The sequence below is a fragment of the Spermophilus citellus genome (assembly GCF_964194105.1).
Source record: "Spermophilus citellus genome assembly, chromosome: 10".
NCBI classification, from domain to species: Eukaryota; Metazoa; Chordata; class Mammalia; order Rodentia; family Sciuridae; genus Spermophilus; species Spermophilus citellus.
The window spans coordinates 70,076,314-70,102,573 of record NC_138197.1 but is presented as its reverse complement, the minus strand read 5'-3'; the positions used below and the strand labels follow the sequence as shown (position 1 = coordinate 70,102,573).

The 26,260-nt window shown below is 37.7% G+C and overlaps 2 protein-coding genes across 7 annotated transcripts in view; one reads left to right on the top strand and one right to left on the bottom strand.

Moving 5' to 3' along the window:
• Positions 1-6,856, bottom strand: part of LARP4 (La ribonucleoprotein 4) — a gene marked incomplete at its 3' end in the record, with an annotated part of 67,814 nt that extends 60,958 nt beyond the window's left edge. For 5 of the 6 annotated variants that reach the window (XM_081309079.1, XM_081309082.1, XM_081309081.1 and 2 more), the window contains exon 1: positions 6,692-6,856. In XM_081309079.1, coding sequence (XP_081165205.1) covers positions 6,692-6,709 — 18 coding nt within the window. In that variant the 5' untranslated portion in view covers positions 6,710-6,856. The remainder of the gene's footprint in view (positions 1-6,691) is intronic. The other variant, XM_081309084.1, reaches the window with a different exon arrangement.
• A 3,898-nt stretch (positions 6,857-10,754) lies between these two features.
• Positions 10,755-26,260, top strand: part of FAM186A (family with sequence similarity 186 member A) — a gene marked incomplete at its 5' end in the record, with an annotated part of 61,375 nt that continues 45,869 nt past the window's right edge. The window contains one exon of the mRNA XM_081310825.1: positions 10,755-10,931. Coding sequence (XP_081166951.1) covers positions 10,755-10,931 — 177 coding nt within the window. The remainder of the gene's footprint in view (positions 10,932-26,260) is intronic.

Genomic DNA, 26,260 nt, shown 5'->3' with positions numbered 1-26,260 from the left:
CAAAGTGATCCAGTCTAAGCAGGGAGTTAGCCTGGTCCCAGGTTCACTTTTTGTTTTAAGATGGGTCTCACTATGTCAACCAGGCTGGTTTCAAATTCCTTGGCTCAGGTGATCTTCCTGCTTTAGCTTCCCTAGTAGTTAAAACTACAGGTATGGGCTGCCTTGCCCAATGTACATATTTTTAACCATTCTTTTATACAACCTTGCATATGAATGTCTTATATTATTCAGTAACTGCCTTCCTATTTTTTCCCTCCATCCAACTCAAAAGCCTAGAATAAACTCTAACCCCAGCAACCCAAGAGGCTGAGGTAGGATTATAAATTCAAAGACAGCCTTAGCAACTCAATGAGACCTTATTTCTAAATAAAATACAAAAAAGGACTGAGGATGTGGCTCAGTAGTTAAGTTCCCTGGATTCAATCCCCAGTACAAAAAAAGAAAAAAAAATCAAGTGGCTTCTGGAAGGCAACTGCTTAGGTATCAGTAATTTATATACCAATACAGTGCCGAGGATTAAATGATATTAAGCCCTTACCCAGATTATTATAAAACTTAATATATAAATACTGTAAGCACCACAAACACAACTGTCAGAATACAGATTAAAAACAAATTACAGGGCTATGGTTGTGGCTCAGTGGTAGAACACTTACCTAGCATGTGTGAGGCACAGGGTTCGATTCTCAGCACAGCATATAAATAAAAAGTCCACTGACAACTTAAAAATTACATACACATATTTATATATAAAGAACAAATGACAGGATTATACCTGCCTCAGGTCATAGAATTAACATTTGAACCCAGGATCCCCAAAGTCTTACAGAAAACAATGCATCATACAAAATATTCACAATGTTTTCAAGAAAACTAAAAACCTGCCTCCAGTAGTAAACTTTAAAGAAAACAAAACAAAGCACAGATAACAGTTATGATACATCAAAACACTAAGAACTCTATCAAAGCCAAAGGGTCACTTTCCATTTTCACTGAAGGATATTCAAAGGTTTAAAAAAAAAAAAAACCCAAAACAACAAAAAACATTTTTTTTAAATAACTTGACAATGATATCTGGATTAATAATTTTGGGGAGGATACTGGGGATTGAACTCAGGGGCACTCAACCACTGAGCTACAATCCCCAGCCCTATTTTGTATTTTATTTAGAAACAGGGTTTCACAGAGTTGCTTAGCACCTTGCTTTTGCTGAGGCTGGCTTTGAACTCGCAATCCTCGTGAGTCAGTCTCTTGAGCCACTAAAAAATTCTTAACTTTCTCTATTTTGTACTCCTGTGCAACAAAGACTCAGACTCCATTTCTAATTACAAGGTCAAAATCTTGTTTTAAGCTCCAAGGTAGAAAACCAAAATTACATATTTGAAATGTTCCTGTTTAATATCAAGGATTACTTCCATTAGTTAAGAAATATGAAACTGGCAGTCAGCACAAATTCAAATCAACCAAAATATAAAATAGTTGAGTATCAATATTTCTTTCCCTCCCTCAGTACTGGGGATTGAAGCTAGGGTACCATAGTACTGAGCTACATCCCTAGTCTTTTTTGAGATTAGGGTCTCATTAAATTGCTGAGGCAGATCTCAAACTTGTGATTCTCCTGTGTCAGCCTCCGGAGTGGAGTGGAGGACATTACAGGTGTACCCCATCACACCCAGTTGAAGATCAAGGTTACTAACCATTAGGTTGTTGTTGTTTAAAAAAAAAAAAAAAAAAAAAAAAAAAAAAAAACCATACTACCAGCTCCAGTATGTAGTCCAAAATTGAACTGTTCAAAACTCACTTACTTATAACTTTCCTTGGCAAAAATTTCACAATTTATTCATTTTTTTTTTGGTCAGTCAGTGATATCCAATAACTTTACTAATAAAGAAGCTGATGGGAAACAACTGAGTACTTTATTTGGGGCAAAAGGCACAACACTACTAATAATTAACAAAATTATTAAAAATTATCCAGGCAAATATCTTACAACTTATTTCAGAATCTAAAACTAGTAATGTTATTGCCTAAAAAAGCAAGAAAACTTTTTTAACACTGGGTCTCACTATGCTGCCCAGGCTGGTCTCCAACTCTGGAGCTCAAATGATTCTCAAACCTCAGCATCCCCAGTACTGGGGTTACAGGTGCATGGAATCCGCCCAGCTAAAATTTATTTTTTTATTACATTAAATCCTAGGAAACACAGAAACGAGGAATTACTGTTTAATGAGCAGACAGCTTCATTATCTCAAGATGAAACAAGTTCTGGAGTTGTATGGTTGCACAACAATGTGCACATCTTTAAAAATAACAATGAATTGTAAACTTAATAGTTAAAAATGATAAACTTTATATGTATTTTACCATAGTTAAAAATTATCTTGGCCGGGCGTGATGGAACACATCTGCAAATCCCTGCAAGTTGGGACGCTGAGGCAAGAGAATTTCAAGTTAGAGGCCAGCCTCAAAAACTTAATGAGGGAATATGGTCTGAAAAATGATCAACATGTTAACAAAATTACAACCTGTCTCCAGGTGCTCAAAAGTTTTAAACAACTTGACAGCACATGGAAGAAGGGCACATATCACTGTTTAAAACACAAAATATGCTGTAAAGGAATTTAAGTCAGGTCACATTTGACAACTTTGTACATTATCCATACTTTTTTCCCCTCTTCCCAGACAGAAACTGTCTCAGAACATAGGTGTCTTCAAAAAACAAAACAAAACACACAAACTACCTTAAATCAAAATAGTCCCTCGATGAAAGAGAAGTCTGCTGGCATTAAACCCAGTGACCAGGGAGAGTGAGGCAGGAGGATCACAAATTCTAGGCCAGTCTCAGAACTTAGTGAGACCCTATCTCAAAATAAAAAATAAAAAGGGCTGGGGATATAGCTCAGTGACAAAGTACCCTTGGGTTCAATCCCCAGTACAAAAAAAAAAAAAAAAAAGGAAAGAAAAGAAAAAAAGAAAAAAAGGTCCAAGTTTAAAAAAATTGCATGTTAGTATTACTTTAAATTCCTTATCTGCCTTTAGATGTCTATTACAAAATAACTATGATTTATGAGATCTAATTCCAGCTTCAACTTTAATTAGCTATATAATCTTGACAAGTTCTCTGTGCCTTAGTTTCTTTTATCTTTAAGATGGGGATAAGAATACCTCAAAGAGATGTGAAGCTTGAGCGGATATATGCAAAAACATCTAATGTGCTAGAAACGTAGGAGGCTGAGACATGGGGATGAAACATTTCCAGACCAGGCCTGGAGCTTTAGCTCAGTGGCAGAGCACTTGCCTAGCATGTGTGAGTCATTGGGTTTGATCCTTAGTACCATATAAAAATAAAATCAAGGCATTCTGTCCATCTATAGCTATCCCACCAATTCCAGTTATAAACTATTTAAGCTGGGCGTCTCTTTGGGAAAAAAAATACATGCAAGTAATATTTCAATCACAACCACAGAGGAGTCATGGATCCCAGATTAACTCTGCCAAAGATAATATCCACAAGCAACTTCATTTAATAAAGTGGTTCTTAACCTTTCGTGCCAGACTTCTTTAGTCTGATTGATCTATGGATCTCTTCTCTGAATTTTGTGTATGTGTACATACTAGGGATTGAACCCAGGGGCACTTAACCACATCCCCAGCCGTTTTTATTTTTTATTTCGTGATAGGGCATCTCTAAATTGCTTAGCACCTTGCAAATTGCAAAGCTGGCTTTGAACTTATGATCTTCCTGTCTCAGACTCCCCAGCCCTTGGGGAGGTGCACCACCACAAACAAGTCTCAGACTCTTTTAAAACACCACCTGAAGTATATAGGATTACAAAGCAAACCAGTAATATTGAAATATAGTTATCAAAATATTTTAAAACGTCTAATATGGTAGTGAATGTCCTTTAAGTAAATTTCTAAACATATAAAAAGGAGTAATGAGCATAAACAATATTTCAAGATATCTATAAAACCTCTAATATGAAAAACATGGTTTTCTCTTGGTGACAAAGTCACAAACTCTGCTGTCTTCTTTGAATTTAAAAAAATTTTGATTCTTTTCCATCTAGATTCCTGTCAAAAGCTAAGGAAAATAAACAGGCAAGTTTTTTCCTCAAACTCAACCTCAACTAAGGTACTTCTCCAGTTTTATCCAGGAACCTAAATGAAGAATCCTGGCAAGCCAAAGACTTGTATTCTGAAAGCCAGACTTCAGACTTTAGTCCCACCTTATTTACACCTGAATTACTTTAGACATTTAACTTCTGAGCTTTGTTTCCCCTCATTGAGAATAATTCCTGTATCATGAGGTTTTAAGAATCAAATATTAGGAAAATGCCAAATGACCAAAGCGTTATTTTTGACAGATTTTAACACTATATGTTCAGTATCAAATATTTAATCACACTGTTAATCTTCAATAAAACTCATGATATGGGGCTGGGGATGTGGCTCAAGCGGTAGCGCCCTCGCCTGGCATGCGTGCGGCTTGGTTCGGTCCTCAGCACCACATACAAAGATGTTGTGTCTGCTGAGAACTAAAAAAGAAATAAATATTTAAAAAATTCTCTCTCTTTAAAAAACAAACTCATGATATGAAGAACTGATTAATAGGAATATTAACTTTACATAATAGTTTAGTAAGATAAGGTAGAGCTGTCTAAACTGGGAAGTGAGGACTGATTTGACATTAGAATCCCCTGAATCTAAATCCCAGGGTTTTTTTGGTTTTTGTTACTGAAGACTGAACCCAGGGGCACCTACCACTGGCCTTTTTGTTTTTTATTTTGAGACAGAGTCTCACTAAATTGCTTAGGACCTCACCAAGTAGCTGAGGCTGGCTTTGAACTTGTGATCCTTCTGCCTCAACTTCCCACACTGCTTGGATTACAGGCTTACCCTAAATTCCAGTTCTACTGTTTGCCTCAGTTTCTTTCTTTGTAAAATGCTGCAATATCACTTTAGAGGTACTTACTCAATAAATGTACCTATTACTGAAATTCACAATTAATAACGCCAAAGGAATCAATCTAAAACTCTAAAAAGTTTACTTTGGAATTCACGTTGATATAAAGCAACTGCACAATCTTCTGCCTGACAAAACATACGCAAACTTAAAACTATGTAGTATTTGCTTGGCATAACATTCCTAAAACAAACTAGCACTGGCTTAAAATCAAATCGGATTTCTTATTCTGAAAAAAACTATGGATTTTAAAAGGATGAACAGGCAGAATGAGTTCAGCAATTTTAAACCTTTTAATGATGTGCTTGGAATATTCCAATGAAGGTTTATTATTAATATTGATATACTCTAAAGTAGATTTAAACTTAATTGAAAGATCTCTGCGCTGGTGATGTAGCTCAGTGGTTTAGCACTTAACTTTGCCTAGCACGCGAGAAGCCCTGGATTCAATTCTCAGCACCACAGAACAATAAAAATCACTTGACTTATTAGAAATACAGTATTAGGTTAAAAGAAAAATACTTTTTTACATTTACTTTCTGTAGGAATACTACGGAATAATTTTCTCCCAGCCCACCACCCCACAAAACACTTTCCACCGGCTGCTCCTAGATCTCAGTCCATTATACAACCTGTAATTTCCTTCCCTTATTGAAAAGCTTCTTTATACCGGCTTGATTAACAAAACCCAAGTTGCGAAGTTGCAGCTTTGCTGGTTGGATGTTTTCACAATATAATAACAATATGATCTGGAATCTACTCAAAGTATTAGCTAGGCAGTCAGCTGACGCTCAATGCACACAACAGAAGGACAGAAATGACAGAAATTAAAGTTCGCGTTTGTATAAGGCAGGTACCGCTACTTTGAAACCTAAAATAAGTCAAGAGCACACGTTCCAGTTAAAATAATAAAAGTATTTCTATTGCTCAAATGACAATACAAAACAAACAAACAAAAAAAACCCGGCTTTTCCAGACTACGTTTCTTTCATTCTTGGAATTTCCCTTGTAAAGAGGTTTTATCGGTTCATAGAACCAACCCGCATCACGCAGTCGCCGCCTGAGTAACTTTTACAAAAGGTCAAAGCGGTGCCTTTCAAAACTTCCAGACCTACAGGCTTCCCCTCCGTTCACAGTAACTCGTTTCCACCCATAGAACGTTCCAGAGATTTAGGGACATGGACCGAACAAAATTTGGTGGAAACTGCAAAAAAGCTTTTTTTTTTTCCCCAAACACCTAACACTCCCCACCCCCCGATAAAACTCCAAAACAAACCAAGAAAACACATTTCACCTTCTCCCTCCGGGGTCCCACATGTTGCTCGCCTTCCTCCCAGAGGCCCCGCGAGGCCTCGCCTCACTCCAGAGAACGCGCCCACCTGATTACCCTTTTCTCCGACAGACTCCGCCCCCCCACCCCCGCCCGTTCGCCTCCTTTAGATCCATATGGGACACTTTTCGCTTCCTCTGATCCTCAAGCCAAACCAGACAAGCCCCCGATACCCCACCTCCCGTCCTCCCGTGGTATGGGCCTCACCCTCACAGCTTCCCAAAGTGTTGGGAGTGCGCAGAGCGGAGCTGCAGGCCTGCACGGCCCAGGTGCTGTGTCAGCCTATCTGCCGGTTCCGCGGCGTGTACGGCCTGGAAAGTCACATGGCGGTGGGACCGGCCGGCGCCTCTACACTCCAGCTCTCCTCAGAGAAGAAGATTACCAAGTCCACTCACCTCCACGAAGAGCAACATGTTTTCCTCCGCTCGGCCCAATCGTTCCCGCCGCCGCGACTCCAATTGGCACGCAGGCCCGAGCCCCACTTGCTAGGATAAGGACACTCGCCTTGCCCCTCCACCCGGCAGTGGACCCGACTCCTCCCCCGCCGTCAGCCGCAGCGGCCCGACCCGCCCAGTCCCGCCTCCCTTGAAACAACAACTCTTTCCGGTTCTAGAGAAAAATTGCTTCCGGGAGAAGAGGAAGCCCTTGGCGCGCTCAACTTTGGCACTACACCTATTCCGCCGGCAGTGTGGAATGTACTATTGTCTGTCTGGGGTCGGGGGAGACTATCAGAAGGAGGCGTCATTCTGTGCCAAGAGATTGAGTAAAAATGTTATTGATGCATTTTATCCCTTGCCAGATAGGTACCACAGCCCTAATAATTCCACAGTTTTCATATTTCAAAATCTAGATCTGATTAGAAGCCGATCTTATGTGAAGTGTAGTGGAATAATCGCCCAGCCCTGTAGAAAACGTAGTGGCTCGCAGAAAAAGGCAGAGGGCGGGGGCGGGGGGGGGAGGCCTGTAGAGTAGTAAAGATGTTAGTACTGCTATTGTATAGTAAATTCTTACTGTGTGCTTGGCAATATACCAAGCATTTTGCGTGAATTAATTTTAAAACAATCCTATGCAATAAATAGTTTTATTTTAATACACCACTTTACAGTTGAAGGAGCTCTCTGTGGAGGGCGGGTTTCCCTTAGGCACACCTTTAAAGAACTTTGCTCCAGGCTCGCTCAAAGGAGGTCTCCTGATTAACATAATGCATATAATTACACTTAGTCTAGATAGCAACTCCATCGATTTTTCTGCCATACTTAAATGAAATAAAATAAAAATTAAGTTTTAAAAATTACCTTTATAATTTTTTGCTAGATTTATCCTTCCCTTACTAGTCTCATGCATACCCTAGTTTTTGAAATAATCATGTCTTGATCTTTTCCAATGAATTTTTTTCCATTCCAATTTTTTATTCTTCTCTTTTTGGTACTGGGGATTGAACTCAGGGGCACTTTATAACTGAGCTACATCCCCAGCCCTTTTTATTTTTTATTTCGAGACAGGATTTTGCTAAGTTGCTTAGGGCCTCCCTAAATTACTGAGTCTGACCTAGAACTTGCAATCTTCCTGCCTCAACCTCCCAAGTCACTGGGACTATAGGCATGCTCCACTGCGCCCCAGACTCTCCTTCCTTATTTTAAAAAAATCTTCTAAAGTGAAGGTTTCATAATCTCCAAACTGCTGTTACTTGCTTTCAACACCTTGCCAATCTGATCCCTTGTTATTTCCCTTGTTTAACCTTAAAGGAAACCTCTCACTTTCTCACATACCAAATTGATTCCATCATCAGATTGTTAGTAACACAGACCCTCCCTAGTCTGATTCCCCAGTAAACTCTCATTGCTTCATCTCATTGATTAGACCAATCTCTTCAATTGCCCCCCAAGATACAAACTCATTAGTACTCACCTCCAAAGCCATGACTCAAGGTATCTTCCCTATCTGCAGTGCCTTCATCTGTCAACCAACCATCTCTCTCCATAAAGTTTTCCCAAAGACTCTGTTCTCCACAGATCTCTTCTTCATGTCCCTTTTTGCACTTGATTGTTATATTTTATCTCAAATTGTTTATTTTTTTGTTTTTTAGTTTCTTCACAGGAACCTTATATATTATTCTCAGTTTAGGATAATGATAGCTGCATAATAGTGTCTCAACAAATGCTTGTCGAATGGTTAGAAGAATTTTGAAAGTTTGCTTTACAAAGACTTCATTTCCAATTGCTGATGAATTCCATGCTGCATGAAACATACCAGCAAGAGAGCAGGAGAGAGAGTAATAATGCTAAGTTAGTTAACATTTTGGCTGCTTTATGAATGCCTACTGGAATAAGCAATGAGAGAAAAGTTAAGTAAGGCTCTCACACATGAATATTATGATGAACAAAGTACTTAAAGAGGTGAATTGATAATGTCCAAGAAATGCTGGATAATGCTGGGAGCAGTGATGCATGTCTGTAATCCCCGTAACTCAGGAAGCTGAGGCAGAATGATCACAAGTTCAAGACCAGCCTCATCAACTTAATGAGACCCTATCTGAAAATTAAAAATTAAAAGAACTGGGGGGAAAAATTAAAAGAACTGGGGTTATAGCTCAATGGTAAAGCACCCCTGGGCTCAATCCCCAATACCATCCCCCAAAAACTAACTAAATAAATAAATGCTGGATAATGATAGGTATTTTAATCAGACCTCATATTTATAAAAATAACTCCTTAATTGTAGTCCTTTCAGAAAACATTATGGAAAAAAAAAGAAAACATGAGTTTTCTTTTACATTCATGAGTAAATGAATGAAGTTGGTCTGACAATCAAAGTATTCTGGGGTTTAAAAAAGTTTCCACAAAGGTTGGGGAGGTAGCTTAGTTGGTATAGTGATTGCCTGACATGCGTAAGGCTCTGGGTTCAATCCCCAGCACCACTAAAAAAGATACTGAAAATAATAATGCATCTCTACATTTTACTCAGTTTCTCTGGGAGAACTGATGAAAAATATGCTAAATATGAGAAAAACAAAAGTAGAGCATCTGGTTTTGGGAAGTTCACCAAGGAGTGGATAAATAATAGTTATATTTTAATGAGATAAATACTATAATAAAAAATTTACAAGTGATTTGAGAACATAGAGGAGGGAATCACTCAGAAAATGACATCTTAAGGAGAAGGGAAAATATGTAATTTGCTCCCTAATATACTGATTATCTTTAAAACATCAAAATTGAATTTTTACAAATTATGAAACATAAATTTTATAAGTTTACAAGATATCATCATAGGACTAATTTTACAATATATTTACCAAAAGGTCTTAAATAAGAAGTTCTGATAGAGAAATTGTTATACGTCCATAATTTGTATAAAATTTAAAACCTGTAAAATGATACTGTATAGTTTATGAACACATGCAAAACTATGTAGACTAGATACAGATACATTAAATTCATGATTGTTATTGCCTTTGGAATGTAAGAGGGGAAGGAAGGAATCTGGGGAGGACAACAAAGGGGATGTCAGCTCTCTAATACTTTCCTTTATTTAAAAATATCTGAAGCAAAACTAAAGAGAAAACTAACAAAATATCAGAAGTGACTAAGACAAAATATTTGTTCACTCTAGGTGATAAGTACATAGCGATTTGTTATATTATTTTCTGTACTTTTATACATTTTAAATTAAAAAATAAAGCTACACGGTGAACAAAACACCCTATCCTTTAATTGCTCCAGCCTCCTAAATCCTTTCACCTCCTCTGTAATCAAAGGAGCTGCCCAAAGCACTCCTCTTCTTAGGTGGAAAGCAGCCTTTAGCATTCCTTTTGATTTTTTGAGCCAACTATGGAACTTGAATTTCAGTCAATTTCCTTAAAAAAGAAGAAGAAAAAGAGGAGGAAGAGGAGGAGGAGGAAGAGTGTGATATGCATCTAAATAATATCTTCCAATTACTACATGTCTAGGAAAAGTTAAGGGACAGCTGTGAAAATTGTAAAGTACTATCCTATAACAGGTTTAAAAATATTTAAGCAAAACTAAGAAGAAAGAAGAACCAAGAATTACATTTGATATACTGGATTGCATCTTGAATTCTAACACCTAGATTTCAAGTTCATTTAAGCAGGGCTACGTCTTCTATTTCTTTTAGTGTTCCTGTTGTCTATTCTTTCCTCCCCTCCCTCCCCCCTTCACCCGTCTACCAACACAGCATATAGAATGCCTAGAATGCCTAGTTCTCTGCATATAGTAAGCACTTTTAAAATATATGAGTCAATATTGATGTCACAGTGGATCTATTATGACATCACTGGGTCTGGAATACCATGGTTAGGAATCAGTTGGTAGTAGGCTAAGTCACAATTTCTAGGAGCAGGCTTCTGGCTTCCTAGTGGAAACACTTTTATTAGCATTTGCCTATATTTTGTGGAAAAGAATAAAAGAAAAACACCCAAAATTTCAAACATTTACCAAAATGAGAAATGAGGTAGATAGTAATTCTGAATCAGAAAAAGAGAATGATGCCTCGACCATGAGAAGAAAGCCTCGAAGTACCCTTGATGTTCCAGTGGTCTCTTACCTTGAAATCCCATTCTCAGTACAGACAGTCATCTCTAGGATTGAAAAAGCACAGCTCATACGAGCCAAAGAGGTAGGTAGTGAATCAGAAAATTTATAGATTACAAGTTTTTTTTTTTTAACTTTTCATCACCAGGTACATTTTTTTGAACTCATTTTTTGTTGATGACATTTAACTGTATTTGAGAAAATATTGACTTCAAATGATGATTTCACCTTACTAATGGATTACAAGATCCAAATTGATGTTAATCTCTTCAGATTAGGAATTAATGAATCCATTTAAGAAGTAAATCAAGGCTTGCTTAGCATGCTCAAGGTCCTGGGTTCAATCCCCAGCACTAGAAACAAAAAGAGAGAGAGAGAGAGAGAGAGAGAGAGAGAGGAAAAAGATATAAATATTGGTACTTTCTCACTCTCCAGGCAGAATTTCCCTGTTGCAACTAGCAACAATAACAATGTCTATTTTCTTTTGCAATTCTGGGGATTGAACCCAGGGACTTCTACATGCTAGGCAAGTACTCTACCACTAAGCTGCATCCCTAGCACATTTTATATTATATTAAATTAATGAATTTACCCATGACCTCCAAAAGTTTTTCATGCCTCTTTATAAGACTTCTACATGTCTTCCCTGTCACGACCCTAATCCCCAGATAACTACCAATCAGTTTCCTTTCTTTTTCTTTTCTTTTTTTATGGAACTGGGGATAGAACCCAAGGGCACTCTACAAATGAGTGACATCCCCAGTGCTTTTTATTTTCAATTTTGAGACAGGGTTTCACTAAATTGCTAAAGCTGGCCTAGAATTTGAGATCCTCTAACCTCAGCTTCCTTGATGCTGGGATTATCCTGCTGAATATAACTTCTTTGGGGTGGAGGGTACTGGGGATTGAACTCAAGGGCACTCAACCACTGAGCCACATCCCCAGCCCTATTTTGTTATTTAGAGACAGGGATTCACTGAGTTGCTTAGCACCTCACCATTGCTAAGGCTAGCTTTGAACGCATGATCCTCCTGTCTCAGCCTCTGGAGCTGCTGGGGATTACAGGTGTGTGCCACCATGCCCATCTCTGAGCTGCCTTTGAACTAGAGATCCTCCTGTTTTAGCCTCTGTAGTCACTGGGATTACAGGCATGTGCCTTCATCCCTAGCTGAATACAACTTCTTTATCAGATGGGTGATTTGCAAGTATTTTCTCCCATTCTGTGACTTGGCCTTTTCTTCTTCTAATAGTGTTTTTCAAATAACATAAATTTCAAGTCCAGTTTATTGTTTCCTTTAGTGGTTCCTGCTTTTGGTGTGGTAAGTAAGCAAATTTTGCCTAACCCAAGGGCACATTTCTCCTATGTATTTTTCTAGACCTTTTAGACTTCTGGATTTTACACTTGGGTCTATGATCCACTTTGTCTTAATCTTTGTATATGATGTCATATATAGATTAGGGTTCTTTTTTTATATTTATTTTTTAGTTTTCAGTGGACACAACATCTGTATTTTTATGTGGTGCCAAGGATCGAACCCAGCACCCCACGCATGCCAAGGGAACAAGTTACCGCTTGAGCCACATCCCCAGCCTCTAGGGTTCTTTTTTTTTTTAAAAATAATTATTGCAGCTCCATTTGTTAAAAAGACAATCCTCTCACCATTAAATTGAATTGGCTCTTCAGTTGAAAATCAGTTGACCATATCTTTGAGTTTATAGTTTCTCTAGTCTGTTATATTAATCTATTTGTCTTTCTTTATGCCAATGCCACAGTATCTTGATTACTGAAGTCTTTATAATTATTTTTGAAACCAGGTAGTTTTAGTTCTACCATTTTGAACTTCAATTATTCCAATCTCTCCCCCGACCCCTTTTCTTTTTCTTGGGCTTCTTTCTCTGGAGTGACACACTAAAACACATAAAACTTAAAAACTGTCTTTATCTACACAGCTTTCTCTCTTTGCATTTCCAAATGAATTTTAAAATCAGCCTGTGAAATGCTATCAAATATACATTTTTAAAAGCCTGCTGAGCCAGATGTGGTGGTACACACTTGTAATCCTAGTGACTCTGGAGGCTGAGACAGAAGATTCAAGGTCAGTCTCAGCAGTCTCAGGAGACCCCTGTCTCAAGATAAAGCATAAAAAAGTGCTGGGGTCATGGCTCAGTGGTTAAGTGCCCCTGGGTTCAATCTCTGGTACCAAAACAAAACAAAAACATCTACTATTATCTTTGATTGGGATTGTATTGACTTTATTAATCAATTTGGAAAGAATTAATTTTTTTTTTTTTTTTTTTTTTTTTTTTTTTTGGTGCTGGGGATTGAACCCAGGACCTTGTGCATGTGAGGCAAGCACTCTACCAACTGAGCTATATCCCCAGCCCCAAGAATTAAAATCTTAACAGTATTTTGTCTTTTGACCCCTGGACATAGCATATTTCTCCATTTATTTAGGGCTATACACTGAAAAAAACTACAAAGCATTTCTGAGAAAAATTAGCCTACTTTCCAACATATAGGACTTTATACATCTTTTGTCAGATTTATCACTAAGCATATGTTAAAGTTTAGATCTGGAAAAACCCCGAAGTCTTTGTCCCCAATGCAGCAATATCCAGAGGAGGGGCTTTTAGGAAATGACTCAGTCATGAGGGCTGTAACCTCATCTTTGGGTTAATCAATTGATGGATTAATAATTTGGATGGACTCTGGGGGGTGGTGAAAACTGTAGGGGTTAGAACTGAGTTGAAGGGAGTGGTTCCTCAGGAGCATGCCTTTGGGGACTTTATCCTGTTCCTAGCCCTTTTCTTACTCCCTCTGCTTCCTGGCTATCATGAGGTAAGAGCTTTCCTCCACTATATCCTTCTACCTTGATGTTCTGCCTCAAACCAGGCCCAAAGCAATGGAGCTGCCAACTGTCAACTGGAACCTTTGAAACTATGTGCCAAAACAAATCTTTCTTCCTTTAAATTTTGTTTATTCAGAATAAACAAAAATAAACAAGAAAGGAGTGGGGATATAGTTCAGTGATAAAGTGCCTCTGGGCTCAATCCCCAGCACCAAATAAATAAATAAATAAGTTTCTCTCAGGTATTCTGTCACAGACATGAAAAGCTGACTAAACACAGCATATCATATTTTTTTAAAAAATATTTTTTTAGTTGTTGATAGACCTTTATTTTATTTATTTATATGCAGTGCTGAGAATAGAACCCAGTACCTTACACATGCCAGGCAAGTATGCTACTGCTTGAGTTCCAGTCCCAGCATATCTTATTTATTTATTTACTTTAATTTTATTCTAATTTGTTATATATGACAGGGGAATGTATTACAATTCATATTACACACATAGAGCACATTTTCATATCTCTGGTTGTATACAAAGTGTCTTCATACAATTCATGTCATCATACATGTACTTTGGATAATGATGTCCATCTCATTCCACCATCATTTCTAACCCCATGCCCCCTCCCTTCTAGAGTTTTGTCTATTCCTCCCATGGTACCCCTCCCTACCCCACTATGACTCAGCCTTCTCATTTCAGAGAGAATATTCATCATTTGTTTTTTTGGGGATTGGCTAACTTTACTTAGCATTATCTTCTCCAACTCCATCCAAGTACCTGAAAACCAGCATAACATTTTTTAAAAAAAATTTTAGTCATAAATGGACATAATGCCTTTATTTTGTTTATTTATTTTTATGTGGTGCCTATGATCAAACTCAGTGCCTCACATGTGCTAGGCAAGTGCTCTGCCACTTAGCCACAGCCCTAGCTAGCCCTCATATTTTTTTTTTTTTGTATAACTGGTATTGCTTTTTAATTTCAATCTTCAATCGTTCACAACTAATATACAGAAATACAATTGATTTTCACATGTCCATCTTGTACACTAAACTCAGTTCTTAGACGTTGTAGATTTTTTTTGGTACATTCTTTGGGGTTTCCTACATATGCATTCCTGTCATATGCTAACAGGGGCAGTTTTATTTCTACTGTTCATATACATGTGTATTCTAACTTCTTTTCTGACTTGTTAAGGGGGTATAGGACCATCAATATAAAGTTGCCTAGAGGTGATAAAAACAGCACCATTGCTTTGTCTTTAATATTAGGGTAAAACATTTAGTCTTCTAACATTGAGAAATGAGAGTAGCTACACTTTTTTTTTAAGGTGCTCTTTATCAGGTTATGGAAATTTTCTGCTTTTCCTAGTATGTCAAGATATTTTAAATTAGGAATAGACACCGAGTATTATTAAAAGTTTTTACTGCACCTATAGGGATAATTGTTTTTCCTCTTTAGGTCTGTTAATACACTGAATTATATTAATTTATGAATGTGAAGCAAACTTTGCATTTGGGGGATAAATTCCACTTACCTATGATGTATTATTCTTTTTATATTTTGTATCTGGGTTGCTAAAATTTTATTAACTTTTGCATCTATATTTATGAGGTATATTTTCTGTAGTTTTCTTGTAATGACTTTAGTTATGGCATCAGTATATCACTAGCTTTAGAGAGTCAGAAGAATCCCCTTCTGTTCAATTTTCTGTAAGAGTTTGTTTAGAATTTGTGCTGCTTCTTTTTATAAGTTTGGTAGAAACTACCAGTGTTTGGGTAGGAAGAGGGAGAAATAACCAAGGGGACCATATGTGCTCAGAGTCTAATTTATAGGAAGGTTTTAGACCACAAATTCAATTGAAAATACACATAGGGCTATTCAGATTATCCATTTCATTCATTTTTTGACACCAGGAATTGAACCCAGGGGCATTTAACCACTGAGCAATGCCGCGTCAGGCGAAATGGACCGAGTCCGGCGAGAGATGTCGGGGTTAAAAGAGTTCACAGGACACCAAGGTTCTTCATCCAGGAGGAGGCATGTGTTCCTTATTTAAGTTGCAACTTTTTTCCCCTTCTCTTATGGAAGGTCTCTTTTCCCCTTCTCTTATGGAAGGCCTCTTTTCTTTATGGAAGGACCCCTTCTTCTTGGAAGGCTTCCAGAGCAATATCCCCAGCCTTTTTTAGTTTTTTAAATTTTGAGACAGTCTCACTAAATTGCTCAGGGCCTCACTAAATTGCTGAGGCTGGCTTTGAACTTGTGATCCTCCTGCCACAGCTTCCCAAATCACTGGGATTACAGGCATGGAACACTGCACCCAACTTTTTGTTTTTGTTAGTGGGGATTGAACCCAGGGGCACTCTACCACTGACAAACATTCCCAGCCCTTTATATTTTTTATTTTGAGACAGGATATTACTAAATAGGTAGCTGAAGCTGGCCTCAAAACTTGTAATCCTTCTGTCAGCTTCCTGAGTAATGGGGTTAAAGGCATGTGCTACCATACTTGGCTTAAAGTTGTTGACAATAATACATTATTATAATACATTATTTTACTTTTATTATCTGTATAATTTATGGTGACATCACTTCTAATTTCTTTTTTTCTGAGCTAATTAATTTTAATCACAGATAATTCATTTTACTCATAGTTAGTGAGCTATCCCCTCTCTGGGAGGGAAAGATGTGTATTGGGAATATTTAGCAGTGGAATATATTTATATAATACTAGCTTTTCCTTAAGATGCTCTTTTATTTTTCTTAAAATATATTTTTATAACTTTATTTTATTTATTTACTTTTTATGTGGTGCTGAGGATCGAACCTAGTGCTTCACCCATGCTAGGCAGGTGCTCTACCACTGAGCTCTACCACAGCCCCAGCTCCTTAAGATGCTCTTTTCTGGGAAACTATTTTTTATTTGTTCTAATTAGTTATACATGATAGTAGAATGTACTTTGATACATCATACATAGATGAAGTATAATTTCTCACTCTTCTGTTTGTATATGATTTAGAATCCCACCAGTCGTATAGTCATATATGTACATAGGGTAATAATGTCCAATTAATACTATCCTTCCTATCCCTATACCCCCTCCCCTCCCTTCACTCTTCTTTACCTAATCTAAAGTAAATCTTTTTCCCTAGCCCCCTTTATTGTGAATTAACATCTGCATATCAGAGAAAACATATGGCCTTTGGTTTTTGGTGATTGGTTTATTTCACATGATATTCTCTAGCTCCATCCATTTACTGGCAAATGCCATAATTTCATTATCTTTTAAGGCTGAGTAATATTCTATTATACACACACACACACACACACACACACATACACATGCCGTATTTTCTTTATCCATTTATCTGTTGAAGCGCACCTAGGTTGGCTCCATAGTTTAGCTATTGTGAGTTGAGGTGTTATAAACATTAATGTGGCTGTGTCATTGTAATATGCTGATTTTAAGTCCCTTGGGTATGAAACAAGGAGTGGATAGCTGGGTCAAATGGTGGTTCCATTCCAAGTTTTCTGAGGAATCTCCATACTGCTTTCCATAATGGTTGCATTTCCACCAGCAATGTTGAATGTTCCTTTTCCTCCACATCCTGGCTAACACTGTTGCTTATATTCTTGATAATTGCTATTCTGACTGAGGTGAGATGAAATCTCAAGAGTTTTGAAAGATGTTGAACAGTTTTTCATAATATTTATTGATCAATTTTATTTCTTCTGTGAAGTATCTGTTCAGTTCCTTAGAATATTTATTGATTGTGTTATTTGTTTTTATGGTGTTCAGTATTTTTAGTTCTTTATATATCCTGGAGATTAATGCTCTATCTGAGGTGCATGTGGTAAGATTTTTCTCCCATTCTGTAGGCTATCTCTTCACGTTATTAATTGTTTTCTTTGCTGAGAAGAAGCTTTTTAGTTTGAATCCACCCCATTTATTGATTCCTGATTTTACTTCTTGCACTTTAGGAGTCTTGTTAAGGAATTCACATCCTAGGCCAACATGGTGAACACTGTCCTTGAAACTCTAGCCAGAGCAATGAGACAGAGAAAGAAATTAAAGGGATATGAATAGGAAAAGAAGAACACAAACTATCGCTATTTGCCTATGACATGATTCTATATTCAGAAGAGCCAAAGAATTCCACCAGAAAACTTCCAAAACTCATAAATGAAATCAGCAAAGTAGCAGGTTATAAAATCAACACCCATAAATCAAACATCTTAATATCAGTGACAAATCTATTGAAAGAGAAATAGGAAGACTACCCCATTCACAAAAGCTTCAAAAAAATAAAATACTTGGGAATCAATCTAACAAAAGAAATAAAAGTCCTCTACAATGAAAATTACAGAACACTAAAGAAAGAAATTGAAGAAGACCTTAGAGGATGGAAAGACCTCCCATGCTCCTGGATAAGCAGAATTCATATTGTCAAAATGGCCATATTACCAAAAGCATTATGCAGATTTAATGCAATTCCAGTTAAAATCTCAATGACATTCTTCATAGAATTAGAAAAAGCAATCATGAAATTCATTTGAAAAAATACAAAACTCAGATTAGTCAAAGTATTCCTTAGCAAGAAGAGTGAAGCAGAAGGCATCACAATACCAGACCTTAAACTACACTACAGAGCCATAGTAACAAAAAACAGCATATATTAGCACCAAAATAGATGGATAGACAAATGGCACACAATAGAAGACACAGAGATAAACCCACATAAATACAGTTATCCCATACTAGACAAAGATGCCAAAAAACATTCAATTGAGAAAAGACAGCCTCTTCAACAAACGGTGCTGGGAAAAATGGAAAGCAACGTGTAACGAAATGAAATTAAATCCCTATCACCCTGCACAAAACTCAGCTCAAAGTGGATCAAAAACTTAGGCACAAAAATAGAGACCCTGCGCCTAATAGAAAAAAAAGTAGGCCCAAATCTTCACCATGTTGGCCTAAGATCTGATTTCCTTAAAAAGACTCTAAGTTCCTTCCTTCCTCCCTCCCTCCCTCCCTTCTTCCCTTCCTTCCTTTTTCCCCCCAGGGTCTTGCCTTGGCAGCCAGAATCCTCTAGAAGAAACCACTTCCCTGTGTGGATAGGCACTGGCTCCTGGCAGGGGTTGTCTGAACCTCAATAACAGGGACTATGGTACTGGTCCTGTTCAGGTTCCCACACAAGTTGGATGTTAAATACCTTATGTATTTTTCACTCAAGGCATAAAGAAAGCAGGAGAAAGAAATCCCCTTGCTTTTCAACTTTAATTAGCAAGTACCAAGAATATTTGAGCATTTTAGGAGAATATTAGGCCAGTCTCATCGAAAAATATTCACAAGGGAACTTCTACTATGTGTAAAGCCATTTCCCCTTTACTGAGAAAGGGGGTAGGAGGAAGCCAGAGAGACACGTGGATGATTAAAACAGAGCTCCAGCTCTCTGGCATGACATGGCCAGGAGAAAGAGGGCATTGTACCATCACATGGGAGCACCCAGAGGGAGCCAATGATTCTGACTGGAGTAAGTTATTCATCCTATTAATGGAACACCTACATGTGGCTCCTATCTGGAGGCTTACAAGGGGAAAATGTGACAGAGATGTCCAACTGTCATCTTGCACTCCTTTCCCCCTTCCTTCCTTAGTAATTCAGCCCCAAGTTTCAGTTAAGCACTAGGCCTCCAGGCCTCTAATTTCTGATATTGGTAATTTGTCCTCTCTTTCTGTATAGAAGTTTATAAACTTATTAATCTCAAAAAATTAATTTCTAGATTCACTGATATTCTAATTGCTTTTCTCTTTTCTTTTTTTCCTTTTTTTCCCCTGTGTGTGTGTGTGTTTGTGTGTGTGTGTGGTTGTACTAGCAATTGAACCCAAGGCACTCCACCACTGAGCTACATTTTAACCCTTTTAAAATTTGTTTTTCTGCTAAATTGCTGAAACTTTTACTGCTAAATTGCTGAAACTCTCCTCGTACTTGGGATCCTCCTCCCTCAACCTCCTGGGTTGCTGAGATTATAGGTGTGCACCACTACGCCCAGCTTTTCTGTTTTCTATTTTTATGGATTTCATACTGATCTTTTTTTTCTTTTTTAATTGTTGGTCGTTCATCATACTGATCTTTATTATTTCACTTACATACTTTTTATTTTGCATTTAATTTGTTCAAGGGTAGAAGCTGAGGTCATTGCTTTGAGATATTTTTTCTTTTCAGTGTTTTATTCCACAAATCCCCCCCTCCAAATGAAAATGCTTAATTTCCATTTTCATTCAATTCAAAATATGTTCTAATTTCCTGGTGTGTGGGGTTTTTCTTTTCTTTCTTTTTTTAATTTTTTAATTTTATTTTAAGACAATGTCTTGTTAAATTGCTGAGGCTGTTGTCAAATTTGGAATCCTCCCACCTCACACTCCCCATCACTGAAATTACAAGAGGGACTTCTATGCCCAGCCTAATTTCCCTTCTTTGGCCAATAGTTTATTTAAAAGAATGTTATTTAGTCTCCGAGTGTTTGGAAATGTTGTGTGTGTGTGTGTGTGTGTGTGTGTGTGTGTGTGTGTGTGTGTGTGTATCAACCCATGGCCTCATACATACTAGGCAAGTGCTCTACCATTAAGCTATACATCTCCAGCCATTTTTTTACGTTGTTTTGAGATATATATATCTATATATATTAGCTGTAGCTGGACACAATACCTTTATTTATTTATTTTTATGTGGTGCTAAGGATAAAACCCAGGGCCTCACATGTGCTAGGCCAGTGCTTTACTGATGAGCCACAATCCCAGCCCTCCCTTATACCATTTTCATCCTATTAGTTGTTTTCTTATTATGACTACTATTTCCTTATTATGACTACTATTATTGTTATTTTTATTTATTTGTTGTGGTGCTAAAGATTAAACCCAGGGCCTTATACATGCTTAGCAAGAACTCTACTACTGAGTGACACATGTCTCCCTCCTTGATTAAATTTATATTTGAATTATATAAATTGAAGGTTCCCAAGGGAGAATTCTTTTTTAATTAATAAATTGTCTATTTATTTTGTAGTACTGGGGGTTGAACGTAGGGCCTCCACATGCCAGGCAAGAACTCTAGATCTGAACTCTCTCTCCAGCCCTTTTTTTGGGAGTTGGGTACTGAGGATTGAATTCGGACACACTCAACCTCTGAGCCACATCCCCACTCCTGTTTTGTATTTTTTTTAGAGACAGGGTCTCACTGAGTTGCTTCGTGCCTTGCTTTGAACTCTGGATTCTCTTGCCTCAGACTCCAGAGCTGCTGGAATTATAGGGGCGCGCCACTGTGCCTGGTATCTCCAGCCCTTTTTATTTTTTAAATTTTTTTAGTTGTAGATACCTTTATTTTATTTATTTTTATGTGGTACTGAGGATCAAAGCCAGTGCCTCACACATGCTAGGCAAGTGGTCTACCACTGAGCCACAAACCCCAGCCCTTTTTAATTTATTTTTTAATATTTTATTTTTTAGTTTAGTTGGAGACAACACTTTTATTTCACTTATTCATTTTTATGTGGTGCTGAGGATCGAACCCAGGGTCTTGAACGTGCTAGGCGAGTGCTCTACTACTGAGCCACAACCCTAGCCCCTTATTTTGTTTTTGATATAGGGTCTTTTGCTAAGTTACTCAGGCTGACGTGGACTTTGTGATCTTCCTACCTCAGCCTCCTGAGTACTGAGATTGTAGGTATGTGCCAAAGTGCCAGGCTTCCTTATGGCTTTTTTTCTTCTCTAGAAAACTACCCCTCTTAAGAAATCTGTTTCTGTGGCCTTTTATATGATACATGTCTCTTTAAATTCCATATCTGGAAAAAGCATCTGTCCCTTTGCAACTCAGGTTTGGTTCTATAGCAGCTGCTCTTGCAAGACTTGGCAACTTTGAAATCTCTTCTGTGAAGTTTGTAACATAATCTGACCATTTACATTTTTTTAAGTATTTTTAGACTTAGGATGAATTTTGTTTTTCTTTAGTTATTCCAATTCACTCTCAGGCTTCTTCACTAGCATCCTACCTCTATCTTTTTTTTTCCTCCTCTTTTTACTTATAGTTATCTTGCATTTTCACCATTCTCTGTCTTTAAATGATGTTTAATATGTGAATTTGCTTAAAAGTTTTTTTTCTTCTTGTATGGGATTTTCATATATGTGATATTATTCCATATCTTTGGAATTGTGTTCTAGTTAAAAAATATTTCCTGGGGCTGGTGATGTGACAGAGTGATGTGACAGTGTGTGAGCCACTGGGTTTGATCCTCAGCACCACATAAAAATAAATAAAATAAAGGTATTGTGTCCATCTACAACTAAAAAATTTTAAAAATTTCTCTACCATAAGGCCATGAAATATCTTTCCATATCGTGTTTGCCTTTCACATTTAGATCCACAATCCACTTGGATTGAATTTTGCTTGTTTTTTAAGATAGGAGTTAGAGCTTGATTTTTTTCTTTTGAGAAAAAAAATCCCAAGTAGAGGGCGTTACAGGTGTGCCACCATGTCTGGCAGAATTTGAATTCTGACCAGACACAAGCATGGGGGGAATAAGTGATAAGCCTGGGATTTAAGTGAAGTAGGATGTCAAAAGAAAGAACTCTGCATACAGTTGGGACCTCTGACAGACAATAGTCTCAGTAAATACTAAGACTAATACTGACAAAGATAAAGATAAAGGGAATTTACTGAGCTGAGTATGGGGTACACTATAATTCCAATCTATTTTGGAGGTTGAGGTAGAAGGATGGCTTGAGCACAGGAGTTCCAGAATGCTGGTCAACATAGCCAGATCCTTTCTTTAAATCAAAAAAGAAAGAAAAGAACTTACTGTTTTTTGTCTTAGATCTGGAAGATGGAGAAGAAAAAAAAATCTTCTCTTAGAATGCCTACCAACAGACTGGCAGTCACAAAAGTTTGAAACTAGAATTCATACTTCCTCTCTATCCTTCCCCAAATCAACCTAGGATTGATCAATTGTATTCGTTTGTTTATTACTGAGGATTTAACCCAGGAGTGCTTTACAATGGAGCTACTTCCCCAGTCCTTTTATTTATTTTTTATTAGTTGTAGATGTACATAATACCTTTATTTTTAAAAATTTATTTTGTATTTGTAGATGGACAGAATGCCTTTATTTTATTTGTTTTTTATTTTTATGTGGTGCTGAGGATTGAACCCAGAGCCTTAAGCATGCTAGGCAAGGGCTCTGCCACTAAGTTACAGCCCCAGCCCTCTTTTGTTTATTTTTATGTGGTGCTAAGGATCAAACCCAGTGCCTCACACATGCGAGGCAAGTGCTCTACCACTGAACCACAACCCAAGCCCCTTTATTTTTTATTTTGAGACAAGGTCTTGCTAAGTTGCTGAGGCTGGCCTCAAACTTTTGATCCTCCTGGCTCAGTGGCCCAAGTCTCAATCTGGAATTTTTTTTTTTTTTTAAAGAGAGAGTGAGAGTGAGAGAGGGGAGAGAGGGGAGAGAGAGAGAATTTTTAATATTTATTTTTTAGTTCTCCGCGGACACAACATCTTTGTTGGTATGTGGTGCTGAGGATCAAACCCGGGCCGCACGCATGCCAGGCGAGTGCGCTACCGCTTGAGCCACATCCCCAGCCCAGTAATAAAGTTTCAAGGAAAAAGAAAATTAGGTTAAAATGATCAAGATTTAGCAGAAACAAGGATCTATGAAATTACACCCACAATTACTACATGTTTTAAAAGATCAGGTAAAGAATTTAGGCTCAGCTGGGTGTAATGGCATGCACCTGTATGTAATTCCAGCTACTTTAGAGGTTCAGACAGAAGGATTGCAGGTTCAAGGCCAGTTTGGGCAATTTAGAGGTATCCTATTTTAAAATACATTAGCTTGGCATGTGTGCAGCCCTGGGTTTAATCTCCAGTACTGAAAGGGGAAAAAAAAAGAATTTAAGCTCATTTACCATGTTTATATAAAAATGATCAAAATATGACAAGGAAGGCGGGGGTTGGGATTGTAGCTCAGTAGTAGAGCACTTGCCTAGCACATATGAGGCTCTGGGTTTGATCCTCAGCATCATATAAAAATAAATAAATAAAATGTCCATCTACAACTAAGAAAATCATTAAAAATATTACTAGGGCATAAAACATCTATGAAATTGAGCAGGAAGATTTGAGCCAAGTGCAGTGGTACATAGGTCTAATTCCCGTGACTTGGGAGGCTGAAGCAATAAGATTGCAAGTTTGAGGCCAGCTTCAAAATAAAATAAAGAGTTTGGGGATTTAGCTCAGTGGCAGAACATTCCTGGATTTAACCCCTAGTACTGGGGGAAAAAACAGAGAAAGAAAAAAAAAATAAGCAGGAAGATTTACAAAAGTACCAAATTGTTGAGAGCCACAGCGGAAGGGGCCCCAGCAAACTTTCAGACTGCCAGCTGATGATTGGCTCACAGTGGCCCCAGCAACTTCTAGCTGATTGGCTCCTCTGCGGGTGATGCTCACTGGGCTGTTTCCCTGCCCTTTCAGACCACGGAGCTGCTCATTGGGGGACTTTTTTGGCTCCGCCCATGCGACCCAGCCAATAGGCCTCAAGAGCAGGAGGAGTGGGGGGAGGTGGAGAGGCTTGTGGGAAGCTGGTGGTGGCAGTTGGGCTCTGAAGGTTTTTCCTGAGGAGCTGTTTTGTTTGGCATGTGTGGTTCTAAAAATAAAGTTGGTTTCTTTTGACAGGTGGCTCCTGAATTGCGCCCAGCCAGACTGCGGCACCAAATAGACATAAAAGGAAGGGGGAATGTATCTCATTCAGTAGTATAGCACTTGCCTAACGTGTGAGGTCCTGGGTTTAATCCCCAGTACTGAAAGAAAATTAAATCTATACTCAAATATACAGTAGTAAAATTATAGAAAACCAGGTATAAATGTTGTATTTTTTTTTGGGGGGGGGTGTCATTAGGGATTAAACCCAGGACACTCTACCACTAAGCTATATCCTATGACAGCCTATGAGAGGAAGGACCACATAGTGGATTAACTTTTGTTAATCTTTGATTCATCACTTTCATTCCCTGATTTCCCTCTCAGCTCTTCTATGACCTATGTGAACAACCTCTGATTTAAATTTTTTAATGTCTCACATACCAAATATTCCTTTTGATGTTCTGGATTCATCTTGATTGATATAGTCAATATCCATGTAAAAATAGTAGAAATTAAATACAAAGATTATTAGAATGAATTGAAAAAAAAAGTCCAATAACCTAAACAGAAAAGATAGAGATACTTTTAAAAAATAAAAAAGTAAAATGATGGCAAAACAGTTTATCAAGATAAATACTAACCAAACAAAGATTGATTTAGTTGTGTTAGTATGAAACAAAATAGCTGTTATGGTTTGGGTTTGGAAAGTCCCCCAAATGCACACGCACTAAAGGCCTGGTTCCTAATGCAGCAATGTTCAGAGAGGAACTTTTAGGAAATGTTTGAACCATATCGGCTCTAACCTCATCACTGGATTAATCCATTGATGGCTTCAAAATTTGAATGGGGTGGCTCAGGAGGCTGAGGCAGGAAGATGGTGTGTTGAATTGAATAAAAATTAATAGTGACATAGAAATCAAATTTTGGGGAACTTGTTGAGTGCAGGGATAGGTTAAGTAAGAAATATCAGCTTTGGGAGTTGAAGGTGGAATAAGTTATTTCTTCCCTGAGCAACTTAGCAAGGCCCTAAGCAACTCATTGAGACACTGTATGACTCAGTGGTTAAAAGCTCCTGGGTTTAATCCCAGGTACCAAAAAAAATTTTTTTTTGAATGGAGAGTTGGGGTTTGACTCAGTGGTAGAGCGTTTGCCTAGCACATGTGGGGCACTGGGTTTAATCCTCAGCACCACATAAAAATTAAAAAAGTAAAGGAATTGTGTCCATCTAGAACCAAAAAAAAAAAATTAAATTTTGAATGGACTATTGGGATGTGTAGAAAGTAGGAGCTAATTGAAGGGATTCTTTCCTTAAGAGTCTCTCTCTCTCTCTCTCTCTCTCTCTCTCTCTCTCTCTCTCCTCTTTCTCATTCTTTCTCTCTATCTCTGATCTCTGGCTATCAGGAGGTGATGCTCCATTGTTCACTTCTGTCATGATGTTCTGCCTCACCTCAGGCTCAAAGAAATGGACTGAAAGTTCTGAAATCTTGAGTCAAAATAAATCTTAATTTTAATAAGGGTATTGAAGTCGGAGAAAAAACCCTTACCCACATTCTGGCCTGGTTGGAAGAAGGGAGTAAGTTTTTATAAGTGACAGTTAATGAAAAAGAGAAGAGAAATGTAAAATTTAAATAATTAATTAGACTGAAGATGAAAAGATTAGGATGTTACTCAACATTTAATCAATACAAAAATTATTGATGGGGCTGAGGCTGTGGCTCAGATGTAGTGCACTTGCCTGGCATGTGTGAGGCACTGGGTTTCTCAGCACTGCATATAAATAAATAAATAGATAGATAAATAGATAAATAAATGTTTATCGATAACTAAAAAATTATTTTAAAAAATTATTGAGATATACAAGTGA